The following is a 14,059-nucleotide window of genomic DNA, read 5'->3' as shown; positions in this document are numbered from 1 at the left end:
AGAGCGTGTCAAAATGAAGAAAATCACTTCGAAACTACTTAAGATAATTAAACATGATGTACTTTCAGGAATACAACTTACAGTAAAGTAAAAAGATTTCGCTTCACCGTGCAATATCAATAATTTCGATGGTATCGAAAATGGCGGAGGCTGACTAGAGTCCTTTCAGAACGTGTCCGTGTAAGAACCGACCACTCAAATATTCGTTGAAAATAAACTGCCCTCATTTTTTCTGCAAAAGTCAAGAAACATATGCAGTGAACGAAAATGGCCTTTATCATCTGATTTTGGCAGATTCGCTTTCCTTATTTTTTGACGAATTTTTTTGTAGGTACCTCGAAAACGGCGCAACGGTCACCTTTTTCCATATGTACCCCCAGGTTTCGTAAATACTAGCATTCGAAAAACCCATAAAGATGCACGAAGCGATGACGACGAAGTGGATCCACGTAACTGTTTTCCCATCAACACCAAAGCGCCCAAAAAGATGGCGTACATCGTGAGTAAGGGCTATTAGAAGGTGTGGAGTAGTAGGAATATCAACCAGAATGTTCATTGGTGAAATGATAGCATCATTCAATTGTCTAAAACTAAAGTTAAAGATAACAACCAGTAATAAAGACAAGACACGTTTGAAATGCTGTTTTGGTAATATATCTACACCACAATAAAATGGAGGTGCGGTGGCCTCATGGTTAGCGCGCTCGTCGTCTCCGGATCGAGTGATCCGGGTTCGAGCCTTAGCCGAGGACGTTGTGTTGTGTTCTTGGGCAAGACAGCTCACTCTCAAAGTGCCTTTCTCCACCCAGGTCTACAAAAGAGTACTGGCGAATTTAATCCTGGGGCATAAACCTTGCGATGACTAACATCCCATCCTAGGGGAATAGAAATACTCCTAGTCGCTTCATGCTAGAGAAACCGGGGTATGTTCCAGCCTGATGGGCCACTTGGTTCGTATGCATATTTACCTTACCCTTAAACTTATAGTAAGATAAGTTTAACTGTTGTGCTAATTTTGTCAAATACGTCCATGACCCCTGTATAGAGTATTTTAAAGTTCTTATCTTATGATTTGCTGGCGTGTTAACGGTTTTCATTTGTTTATCGAAACCGTGGGTAAACTGATTCAAATTTAGCGATTTGTATCCAAACGTGATCATCCAAACAATCTATCAAACAACGAACCAATAACCAGGAAACCCAAATCATTGTATGTGTCAAAGGTTACTGGTGGCTAAACATTAACTAAGGAATTGTTCCCCGAAGATGTCAAGCACTTCCTTTCTCGAAAAACAGTTCTTCCACGCAATAATTCCGCCACCATTCCATTTATGTTTGTTAGACGTATTTGATAAAAACAGGCAGCGTGGTGGAAATTGCTTTAAATCGTATTTACTTCGTCAAACACAATTATTTTTCCGGCTCTGCTTGAAGGTAGACAATGAATCTTTGCCTAACTTTATCAGCGTTTCTTTTCTTGGCAATGATGGTTTTGGGATCCGCACAAGGTAGGTTTTTTTTCAGGTAGTTTACCAAGTTTTCCTTTGTCTCTTTCATACTAGTGTAGTTTGGCTAAAGGCAACTTTTGAAACTAGCACAAGTAACACATTGCACGTAAATAACATTTTAGATACAGCTTCATCAGTCTAAGCATTATTTCACTGAAACTGAAAGAGCCACTTACAATTGATGTTGTTTGGCAAGTTAACCTGTCAGTCGGCTTACAAAATTACAAAGAATATACAAGCTTTTGACCATGTGCCTAAATTTCAAACATTATGTACACTCCAGGTTACAATGGCTCTTGACTATGTACTTTTCTTGGCCATGTACTTTTTATCTTTTAAAATTTCAGTTTCTTGAAAAAAATGACTTAGTGATTTTAAGCTCAAAGAGGACCTGCCTGTTGAAGTCTCAGTTGAACCAAGATAAGAGATGATCAGTCAGCTCTTTTAATTTTATCGAAAGCCAAGTCAGACCTATTTTAAGTATGGGGCATCAAACAACATACATGTACATGTATCAGCTCACCCCTTAAATTTTCGAGTGAAACACAGCGTCTTCGTACGCCCTAAACATGATTTTTGTTATAATAGTTCAACAAGCAAATGCGTGTTTCAATGTTGTTACACTCCTTGTTGTTTTGGAGGTGAAAGGAAGACTGCAAAGGGCATTCTGGTTTTAAAATGACTTAATGGGTTAAGTAGTAACGTCTGTAGTATCTGGGATCAAAGCCCTTGCTTCTGACATGTGAGTAACATGAGAAGGTTTGTAATTAGACGCATAATTCTGTGCGTCTATTTGGAACCAAGAACACTAATCTAAATATTTACTCGCCCAACAGCCGCGACGAAAGCTTTTGGATTTGCGAGGTTGTTGTTCTCCGACAAATGTGTAACTTATTAACCTAAATTGACGAGTGCTGTATTGTCACTAATCAACTAAGTTTATGATCGAACTTTGCTTGGCTTGTGTAGGTAGACAGCAAAGATAAACACGAAACTTATAAAGTGTAACCCATGAAATCGCAATTTAAGCAATTGCAAATACACCATATTCGTATTCCCCGTATTGGATTGGAACTACAATGAGCGACAAAGGTAATTGAGAAACTTAGAAAATGACACTTTTCGATATTCAGCCTCTTAGTCAATTTTATTTGCATTTAGCGTTAATTTTCTGATACCCCTCAACAATTACCTTTTGTCACTTGCGTCCAGAGGATTCAAAGCTTCGGATTCATTTTTCTCCTCCAAATAACGCTTGAGGGTACAAATGATACAATAAACAGTCTTGGGAGGGTATCTTCCACCGGCCTTTTTAGCTACCTCCATCACGAATTTTGACAACCAATATAGTTCAGCGACAGAGCGTCCATTCCGGCAATATCTGCGCTCAGAGCGGTAACCTTGTGTAAATCGTAGTCCTTGCAGAGACCACCACAATCAAATACCGGAACTGTAACCTCTCTTAACCTCTGCCATTCGGCAAAAATGCTCACAGCCCACTTGTTTTTATACTTAGTTGAAGCTGGAACGGCGTCATTCACCAGAAAATTTTCTTGAGAAGAAGTTTTACGAACGCGAAATCGTTCTGATCCGGACTCGACCTCCATCACGTGGCGTAATGTTAATCTACCAAAAAAACCGCCCGCATCGCCGCATATTAAATATTCATTTCATTTACCACGAATAAGAAACAAACAATAGCTTATCGAGCACGCCTTCTAATTACCTATTCTTTGGAAATAATTCTACTAAATTTTCACACTAGTTTGAGAAGCCAGCTCAAAAACTCGTGCTCCGTTTTTCATCAGGGGTTCCGAACACCTCGAAACAATAAAAGCACTCCGCCTTCGGCCTCGTGCTTTCATATCAGTTTCTTGGTGTTTGGAACCCCTGATGAAAAACTCGCACTCGTTTTTGATCTATAATTACTTCAAGATCTCTGGCCTTTCTGTCATTCCTCGCGGACAGTTTGCCCCTTGGGGACAACAGGCCTTGATATTTAAAAACAAGTTATTCTCATGTGGCAAATAGAAGTTGACAGAAATCTGGCAGAAAGCCAGAGATCTTGAATATGTCATCAAGCACTATGATTTCCATTAGTCAAACACATCAGTACACCATTTCCTGACTAAATTTAACCAGCATTCTGTTTTGCGAGCTGTATTGTCATGATTGAAAAGCAATTTTACAAAGCTTCCAAGAACGAAACACATAGAAACAAAAGCAACCATTCAAATTCAATGAGATGTAAATTAATTACTTGGCCTCTACAATCTAGCCACGATTGACATTGGACTTCCTAAAGCAAAATACGAGAGGTCTGACACTTGTTTGATGGGGTAAGGGAACATCTGTCGTGGTTTTTCAAAATTATGGTCACTTCTTGTCAAAACTATGCTGATTTATCAAACGTTACTAACGCCCCGAGAATAAAAATCAGCGATAGTACAACTGAACGTTTCGAGGACTCCATGTCAGTGCATGATAGAACTCATTATTTATTTACTACAGGAAAGAACAGCATGAAACTATTCGAAGGTGTTTAAGTTTTCTTGATTGTTATGTGAAGAGTTTGGCGTGAACAGAATCTGACAATGCAGTCCCTGCATTTTGAGCGTTCGTCTCCTGTTCCTGGTGAACAGCATCTCTCGGGTCAAAAACTTCAAACAGTCCAGCTATCTACAACATTTCGCTACAACTACAAACTGGCCTTTTAAATTAGTTGCATGCGGCTTGTAGTTATCTTTCAGGTGTTCAACAGAATATCAATGTTCAGCGATACGTTGAAAGAAATGTCGGGATGTGTATAAAAATCAGGATCTGTATGGCACAGATCACATCACGATGCTGGTTGAAATGGCTTGAGTGATCTTTGATGCCAAAAACGGCGCCTCTCAAAAGTAAGACTAACGTAAAAAATTGATAGATTTGGGCCACCTTAAAAAACAAAATCTACCGGCAATGGACACTATTATCTGTGTAGTATTGTGCACTGAAAGTCAATTTAATCCTTTGTCTATTACTTTGTCAAACATCAATAGGGAAACAAAAGGCTACTGTGCATCATTAAATTCTTCAAAGAATGCATGGGCCAAACAGCAAGTGCTCACTCTTATCACCACCGAATATGTTCGATTTCAGAGTAAATGCATTTATAAATACCAAGAATTTCGTCAAAAATGTTCTGCCCTGCTTAAAAGATTTAATTTATATTTTCTGACGAGCATCCCCGACCATTTCATATGGAAGTGTCTCCTCCCACCGGAATTTTGTGGTTTAGCCGTGAAGACGTTATTTCAGGCTGATTATATGACATAACATAAAACAAAAAATTTCCCGGAGGTTTAAGGACTAATATTTCGGTCCCACTGATCTGACAAGCAAAATTGCGAATTGACATAAGCTTACCAGTGCCTAGCCTGTTGTTGATGAGACTGTTCATCTCACCGATCATGTTTCAGATTACAAAAAGGCTTGATTTTAAATGCGTCACATCCACGGTAAGCTAGCGTTAAAAACTGAGGATTTGCTGCTAAGAGAAAGAAAGAAAATCACTTCAGTACTTAAACAAGGGTATTAGTTTGGGAAGAGACTTGGACTCGGTGTCGGCGAGCAAATGTAGCAACAACCTATTTATCATCTCGACGTTATCCGCCGTGGCCAGTTTGTGAAGTTAATGTTTTGAGTGTTATCCCTCCGTCAGAGCGAAGGGTCTGCCCTGAAACATTGGCTTCGCAAACTCGCTACGGCGGAACATTTCCCTTCAAAATCACTTCAATATATCATGCCCCAATCCATAACATAAATCTCTGTTTTTCTTCTAGACAATTGTGAGACTTGGACAGATGTAGACCCTTCGTACAACAAGAATATCCCTATCCGTGCCATGAAGTGGTTCGAAACGCCTTCGGTTGTTCGATATGGGTCAGGTAAATCTCCACAATTTGCTGTAGGAGGGCGCTTTCCATCATAAAGGAATGTCCACGGAAAGGTTCTAGAAATTTCAAAAATTGTTGATTTCAGAAGTGCGAACCATTCGAATGAATACCAAAAGAAACTCCTGGAGAAAAATCAATTGTAAAGGAAATGGGACATTTTCGTATTCTTGGTATTGGACTAGCTTGCAATGGAGACTCATTCGGAGGAAAATCATTACAAAGAGATTAATAGGCCCTTTGCAGGATCCGGTCACATGGTACGGAATTAATTACGCTGGGACGTAAGTTACGCAGTGGGACTTTCAAAACAAAGGAAAGTCGGGCTGGACTGGTACGAGTTCCTTTGTTTTGGAAGTCCCACTGCGTAACTTGCGTCCCAGCATAATTAATTCCGTACCATATGACCGGATCGTGCAAAGGGTCTATTAGTGCCATTAATAACTCCCCGCGTTGTCTTCAGTTTCGAGCTAGTTCCAGTCCAATACCGAGCCGAACCAAAATGCATTATTCTGGTTGATTTGAGAAATAGTGAAAAATTGGGTTTACCTCGTGAGGTTTTTTTTAATCTTTTCCCACAATTCTGAAAAATGCTGTTTCCATTTGCCACGAGAAATTTCCAGAAATCCAAACCAAAATTTTTGGTCGAATGGAAAGCGCTCAGAGACTGTAACGATTACATAAAAGAAGAATAAATCACCTCATTCAAGTGCCATGGTATTTACGTGATAGCACTGCTGCCCATTTCGGGACAATATCATTCTAGAAATAAATATTGCAAATAAAACCGAAAATTTGTTAAAAATTTAACCTGTTTGGAAACGGGCCAGTTTTTTATTTGTAACACCTCGAGATGTTCAATTCGGGACCACAACTAAGATTTAGAACCACCCCCATATGAAGTGATCGTTACACACTCCTGCATGGTATAATAGGGCAATTTCGAGCTAGGGGTCTAAATTCTCACTTAGTGAAAAATGGCCCATTATTGACTTAGCGCGATAATGGGTTTTATGCTGAGGCGGGGCCTTATCTTATCTTACAGTACAAGCTGCAGAGGTAGATAGCCGTTAATGGGCTAGACACCACACGCAGAGCAAGCTTTAAATTCGTGTGCTCTGCTAACCCTCTCCCCTTTTTCTGCCAGCGCCGATCGTGATAGCTGTTTAGCCTTAGAAGCGTACTTTACTTTCTTTCGTCGGCCCTCCACCATCCCCTGAGCTCCTCCTCTGCTCTTGCTACCTCTTACTGGGCTGGCTGTTTTTCGCCCCAACTTTATTTACTGAATCAAATATAGCGATGTTTAATTAATTAATTTGACACCTTAGCATTTGAATGGTTTGAAATAAACGCCACGTGAGTGGCCAAATTAATCCAAACAAGTGTTTCAGTGATTCAGTGGTTTCTGGCCGCATGCACGACCGCGATTATAGCCATTTCATTATAGTCTTTTGTGCGCTGGGTTTATAAATAGGCGTCGCTCTCGGCATAAAATTATTTATTCATCAATCAGCCTCGATGTTGTTGTTGTCGTTGTAGTCGTTGTTGTTGTTGTTGTTGTTGTTGTTGTTGTTGTTGTTGTTGTTAGGGAACTTTAGATTGGACCACGAGTACGAGATTGAGTACGAGTAAGATTTTAGAATTTCAAACCAGTGACGTTTCCAGAGCCCTCGCTCTTCATGTTGGCTTTAGGTAGAGAGAGTAGCTCATGGTATGAGATGGGTACGTGATTTGATGATGTGAAGCCTGCAAAGTATAATTGACAAGTCGTACTCTTACTCAAATCCTAAGTCCCCTACTGTTGTTGTTGTTATTGTTATTGTTGTTGTTGTTGTTGTTGTTGTTGTTGTTGTTGTTGTTGTTCTCCCCTAAGCATCATAGCGGCCGGGTTATAATTAAAACGTATCGCGATAACGTAAACCCTACTGTTTAGGCTTCTTGTTAACTTTTAACTCGAAATTTGTATTTAAAACTAGAGTGCACCGTAGAAGAGGCATTGGGCATGGAAAGTGGTACTGTAAAAAACCAACAGATAACAGCATATTCACAATACAGTGAAAATCATGGTCCAGAAAATGCCAGGCTAAACCATGTTGCTGATGGAAGGAAAATGGGCGCCTGGTCAGCGAAGACGAATGATCTTAACCAATGGCTTCAAGTGGATTTTGGACGAGATGTTAAGATCACAAAGTTTGTCACCCAAGGAAGGCAAGACTATAAGCAATGGGTCAAAAGCTACACTCTTTCTTTCAGTACCGAAAAGGAACCGGTTTTTCAGACATATCAAGAGAACGGTCAAGATAAGGTAACACAAAGTAGATTGACACAGATTACAGACGAAGAACTTGAAAAATTTGGGCTGAACTTTTCAAAATGCGCAACCCGTGACGTAGCTCCTTGAAGGCCACTGCAATTAAACCTTCTCTGAAATGGGTCACAAACGAGAAAAATCGGGCATTTCATCGTACCGTTTTTAGTTAAAAGGAGTTCGGTTCCTCACAACACAAGCTTTGTCACAGCTAAAAATTCGGGAGTATCAAATGGACATGTTTGATGTGGTTACATGCGATCACGGCAATTTGTCTGGACTTTTGGTCAAAACAGGGCAAAAATCACGAATGAGTTGTCTTTGGTCGTACACAAACATAATATATTGAATAAAAAGTTGACAGGAGAGCAAATGTTAATGAGTACTTAGCGATTTTTCGAGGACGCGATGACAGAATTTGAAAAGCGTACGTTTGATCAGACTTTTTTTCAATTTTCAAACCAAAACTATTGCTTGTAACTTATTCTAACACTTCTTTATTAGATTCAATGCACTTTTATCGTTATGTTTAGCGAAACTAGACTATTAGTTTTAGGCTTCATCAATGAAAAGTGAATATATATCTTGCAGGGCTCTACTTTTTAAGGGCACGTTCCTTATGGTACCTTTAGGGTAACATCCCGTTGAGACGGGCAGCTTGTGCACCACAAAATTCAGATGCAGCGTTTCTACTCATTAATTAGCTCCAATTTTCGTCTCATGACTTTTAAGTCATGCAGCATCGTACCTCGGGCCTACATCGAGGTCAAATGCCTTCTGGCAGTTAATAAAACGCTATTAAAGCGCTAACTATCGGTGGTAACTGGAGTTGAAGCACTGAAACTCAACAGTGAGAGCAATTAGAACACTGAGGTGTGAGACTGTGGAGCCACAACAGTGAGGGTTGAGGATTGCCTGCGCTTTTTAGGGCGCTTATTTGTTTTATTTTGTTTTGTTTTCGTTTTTGTTTTTGTTTTGTTTTTTTGGCATAAACACCAGAATGCGATAGAGCAATTTCATGAAAAACAAAAGATGCGTAACTCAGGAAATATCGGGAACTAGGGATCTCTTCGTCACCACAGATGGTGAATGTTATGTTTTGATGAGAGATCGAGTGGGCCACACGATTCACTCTTTCTATGCTTTTTTGAAGGGGCCGCTCATTGAATTAGTAGGCGTCTATTAAATCAATGAAACAAGCAAACAACAAACACAAAGAAAAAAATGAAACCGTTGCCGTTAATCACCCTCCCTCCTCAACAAACTTGTCTATAATTAAAACAAGTTATCTCATGAAATGTCTGTGCATCGCAGGTTTTTACTGGAAATATTGATCAGAATGGCAAAGTAACCCACAGCCTTTTACAGCCAATTACAGCTCGATATGTGAAAATAATACCGAAGACTTGGAATGACCATATCTCCATGAGAGCTGAGTTTTACGGTTGCGTTCTATCAGGTAAGAAATAATCTCAAGTTTGGTTTAGTTCACAACTGCCTTAAAGATGATTTTCAGGCCGTACTGCGCACTCACGAGAGTTTGTTTACGTTTTTTATTTCGCTTCATGTACATGTAAGACATCACAAAATGTAAACATTTCGCAACCACTTAAATGAAGTAAATTCAAAGTTTCATGTCAACTTCCATTATGGATGCGAGGCTTCGTGCTTCGTTCTTTGTCACTTGATAAAACAACTTCGCAACTGTAAAAATCATTGAAGCTGCTGGAAAAAGAGTTTGAAAGGCCTAAAAGATAGGTATGCGGCTCGTAACGAGTAACATCGATTCGCATTCCATCAAGTGAGACTTGTATAAAAACGTTAGAGTGCTGAGACTGCGCAGTACGGACCGGAAATCTCTCATGTATCTGCAACAGACACTCATTGGAGTATTTTTCGACAGGTTCCAGCACTCTATTATACACTTATATAGACGAACAAGGTTTTGAATAAACTTAACCCTGGATATTTTAAATTTGGAACTAACTTCAACCTTATCTTTGATTAGCTTTTTAAACATAATATTAGATCTTGTTATATCAATCTTTTATGTTAAAGTGTCCCCATTTAATGGTTTTATTGCTGCTATTTTAGCCTGACACTTTAATAAAGTTATTTACCTACTTTACTTCCTTCAAAATTATGTTGTATTGAATTCTAACATTTCATTTTTTTTTTCCATAGTTTATTGTAATTATAAATATATTGCCTCTTCAGGATAGAAATTGCTGGTTGTGTATATTCTAAATAAAGCAATAGTCTTAACGCAGGCGACACGGCATACAAGAATACATAAATAAGTTTGAACATTAGCTCACACGTGGTCATAACTTCACTTTGAACATAAATTATTCAGCAACATGTATGAAACTTCAAACCCAAAAAGTGTACCTAGCTTTTGCAAGTCCTCCAGATTAGAAAGAGTAGTTCTTCGATTAGCACTGAGCGAGGACAGACAGACATATGCTGCTCTCTAAAGTTTCTGTTTTCTGTTGCTGTTGTTACTTTCCGAAATGCAGAGATATTTTTCGCCTCCACATGATTAATCACTAATTCGCCATGTTATTTAATTTGCCAACAGAACGTTACCGAGTGGTGGGCCGGGTTGCTCACATGGACTTCATAGAAGAGAATCTTAGAACAAAGCACGGTGTAAACTTCCAAGATGAACAGGAGCGGCCCAACTATATCGAGCTTGAAGTTCTCGCAGATACAGTCTACGTCAAGGTATATAACTAACGTTCTTGAGCTATTCCAAACGCAAAGCAAAATTTACTAATATCATTGTCGTTTTCACTGTTTGAAGGAACTTATGGAAAAGTATTTCATTTTTTTTCTCAGCCTCCGAGGTAACAAATTTATCCTTTCGAGATTTACAAAGCCTGAGGAATGATGCAATTCCGTGCAAATGCCTCGTTTTACTGTTACTGAAATATCTTACATCGATAGACAATCAACAAGAAGATCTTTAAGATCTTACAACCGCGCTTTTAAAATTTACTATTTTGGTAACATGAGTGACCCGAAGAAAAAAAAACGAAAAAAAAAAACTATCGGTTTTGAACCTATTTCCAGCAAATTTGGCACACCGGAAGCTGAGAAAATTACTCTATTTCCGGTCATCATTTTTCAGCTCTTTTCGTCATATCACCCCCTCGGGAGGGTTTTGTAAAGTTAGCGAATTAGCATGCAAGTCACCGTAATGGTGATTGCTGCCGGCGAAATGTTTATTTGCTAAAAAATTGCGGCCAAATCTTTCGGAGATGGAAGTCAGGACATTTGGAAGGATACAGAAAGTAATTTGGGACCAGTTGCTGGCTTGTAAGGCTGAAATTATCCAGAAGTAAGGCTTTTTTTTAACTTGAACGTAACGAAGGCCACGTGGTGAATAAATTATCGGCTCTTCTCACTGTCTCGTTCTGTTTTTTGTTTCGTTCTCTTTTGGAGCCCGCTGAGGTCATTTTTTCGTCTAAATAACCTGAGAAAAGTTCGAAAAAGATGTTCCTCTTCAATTTTCAGCTCTCAGGCAATAATTCTGGATTTTTTTGACCGAAACGTAGGTTCATGTTATGTTGTATTTCGGTGGCTATGGGCGACCGTCGCTTCCATTGTCGACTCAAGCAATGAAGCGAGGTTACAAAAAAAATCTAATAGTATTTAGTTCTGCTTTTGTTCGATTTCGTTGAAATTTTAATATGATGAAGCTGGATTGTTAAGGAATAGATTTTACTACTGCCGATATGAGGTAGCTATTAACGCTAAAGTGATATATCGCTTCGAAGTCAGGGTTTTGAAGAGATTTTTTGCAAAGCGTGAGTTCGGCGTGACTTTGTAATCTGAGATTTTTGTTGACCCTGAAGAAACAAGGTTTGGCGAGTAAACATTACAGATTGCGTAATTCAAAGTTGGCCGAGTCGAGGTCTGCGTCTGGTCTCCGACAAGACAAAAATAAACCACGGGTAGAACATGAACCGCGCTCGGCCCATGGCCGCGCGGTTAAAAAGCGCAACATTCTCCGAGCTATGCGGTGAGATCATTCAAAAGCATTGTTCGTTGCTAAGCGAAAGAAAAGACCTAGCGAAATTTAGGACAGGCAATCATAAACTAAGAATTGAAACTGGTAGATATGATCAAATTCCAGATTATACCCTATTTGTACTCGTGAATCTAATCAAATTGAAGACGAATCTCATTTTCTTATATACTCCAATAAATACTCTAATTTAAAAGATGAATTTTATAGAAAAATAGAACATATCGTTCCGACTTTTAAACAATTATCTTCGTTACAAGTCATCGGCGAACATATGACTTCTACAAATCATTATATTAATATTCAATTAGCTTAATTCATTTAATTTTGCTTTGATCGAACTGATGTAATTTGATCACTATATCATAACCTTATTATATGTTATTATATACTAATTAGTTTTAGTTTACAAAAGCTTTTGCAACACTGTATGTATTTATGGTACCGCAAATAAAGCCACTTGTTGTTGTTGCTCTTGTATGCGAAGCTGTGTTTGAAATATTATTCTCATTTCTCAGAAGCAGTAAGTCTATTTATTCTACAACTTTCTCAGTTTGTCTGGTATTGTTACACAGGGCAACATCCAAATGCGTGGCATTAAAAAACTAACAGTGTTCAGCCGCAGAGTTTTCTCTGCGGCAGAGAGTCAGCTAGACCTATCAGCTCCAACTTTGACACAACCGTCTAGCACCCAAGTTTTTGGCGATGATGGACAAGACGGAAAGGATGGTGCAGCAGGACCAGTGGGTAGGGCTACCAGCAATAACAATTAGTGTTTCAATAAAAAAAAAAGCGATATGTACTGTGACTGTTATATAGCCAGTGCCACATTTGCCTTTAGAAAACAACCCTAAGAAAATACGCCCGCTGATTGGTTAAAAATCGTGTTTCTATAACTCGATAGAAACACAGAACTAGTACGAGCTGTTGACGTAATGATGACGAGAGCAAAGAGAATTTACATTTTGATAATCAAAATAAACAAGTTGTTTCCTTTTTTTGTTGCCGTGTTTTCTAAAAGAAACAGAAAACATGTTCTCCGTATTTCTATCGAGTTATAGAAACACCTGTGAAAGCTTGGGAGAACTCGAAAAAGCTGTGGAAACACTCGCCTATGGCTCGTGTTCCCACAGCATTTCTCGTTCTCCCAAACTTCCACTCGTGTTTCTATAACTCGATAGAAACACGGTACATGTTTTCTATTTCTTAACTCATTTCCGTCACATCAAAAATGGGCGTGGCAAAAGGTCATAAGGTTAATCATTAATATCTCAGCAAATATTTACAGGAGAATAATCTACTATATCATTTAAAAGAGCATAAAAAATACTCTCTAGAAAAAAAAGCTTTCCTTCATTGAAGCTAGTAGTAATTTTTAAACAATTTAAATAAATTAAACTTCGCAAAAAAAAGGAAACAAATGTAAAAAAATATTTGAAAAACGTATTTCCACTCTACTGGTCAAATTTGATGTAGAAATAAATAATTTTCCTTAATTTATCAGCAAACACATCCTGAAAACAGAGCCAAAAACCATCGAAACCGAAATTTATTAGATTATTTTTTTCTTACCTAAGTTAAAATCTCACATTTCCGTTGCCGTGGCGACAGCCAGTGGAATATTAACTCAGATCGAGTTACGCGTCCTATCGAAAAGTGTGTTTACTCAACGAAACAAAGTTTTTTTTCCGAAGTTCCTGAGCTTTACGATCCCAAAGACGATTCAAGACACATAATTCAAGAATTATTCGAGATTGTAAACGGAAAAACGGCGGTCCGAAGGGAATTTAGTCGCATTTGAACAACATGCGTGGATTTGCGTAGCACATGGCGAAGGTCATGCAAGCTCACTTACCTAAAAATTTTCGCTTCTAATTTCTTTGTAACCATAAAATTACATTCGTATTTACTTCAAATACCTTTAGGAATGTTTTCCGCTTCTGAAAACATCTTCAGGACGTTGAAATCATGGATATGGCTCGCTCAAAAATTGCGGCCATTTTGACTTGAAACTGTGTGATTACGCAATGTCGTCATGTAGGCCATATTGAAGCATCCCACGTGAAACTAGCCATGTGCTTAGGTAATTATCCCTAGTTTTATGTCCCCAAATTTTACGGGAAACGAAAATGATCCGATTTTTTTAAAATTTTTTTAGTTATCAATCCTGAAGCATTGAAATTTATAGAGCATGACAGTTAATCATCTTATGGCTAGTACTTTGAGCGGATAAGATGAACTGAATCCTATGCTGTGATTGATTGCCCGAGAGGGC

The 14,059-nt window shown here is 38.6% G+C and overlaps 1 protein-coding gene and 1 pseudogene across 1 annotated transcript in view; one reads left to right on the top strand and one right to left on the bottom strand.

The window, feature by feature from the left end:
* The first annotated feature begins 1,272 nt into the window (after positions 1-1,272).
* LOC110041109 (uncharacterized) overlaps positions 1,273-14,059 on the top strand; it is a 30,791-nt gene continuing 18,004 nt past the window's right edge. The window contains exons 1-6 of the mRNA XM_089294577.1: positions 1,273-1,508; positions 5,333-5,437; positions 7,420-7,748; positions 9,066-9,210; positions 10,333-10,478; positions 12,360-12,531. Of these exons, the coding sequence (XP_089150703.1) occupies positions 1,442-1,508; positions 5,333-5,437; positions 7,420-7,748; positions 9,066-9,210; positions 10,333-10,478; positions 12,360-12,531 (964 nt within the window). The 5' untranslated portion in view covers positions 1,273-1,441. The remainder of the gene's footprint in view (positions 1,509-5,332; positions 5,438-7,419; positions 7,749-9,065; positions 9,211-10,332; positions 10,479-12,359; positions 12,532-14,059) is intronic.
* LOC149108984 (uncharacterized) lies at positions 2,697-3,115 on the bottom strand (annotated as a pseudogene).

Source organism: Orbicella faveolata, unplaced genomic scaffold (assembly GCF_042242905.1).
Source record: "Orbicella faveolata isolate gen_17 unplaced genomic scaffold, um_ofav_v1 contig_25, whole genome shotgun sequence".
NCBI lineage: Eukaryota > Metazoa > Cnidaria > Anthozoa > Scleractinia > Merulinidae > Orbicella > Orbicella faveolata.
This window is presented reverse-complemented; position numbering and strand designations above follow the sequence as displayed.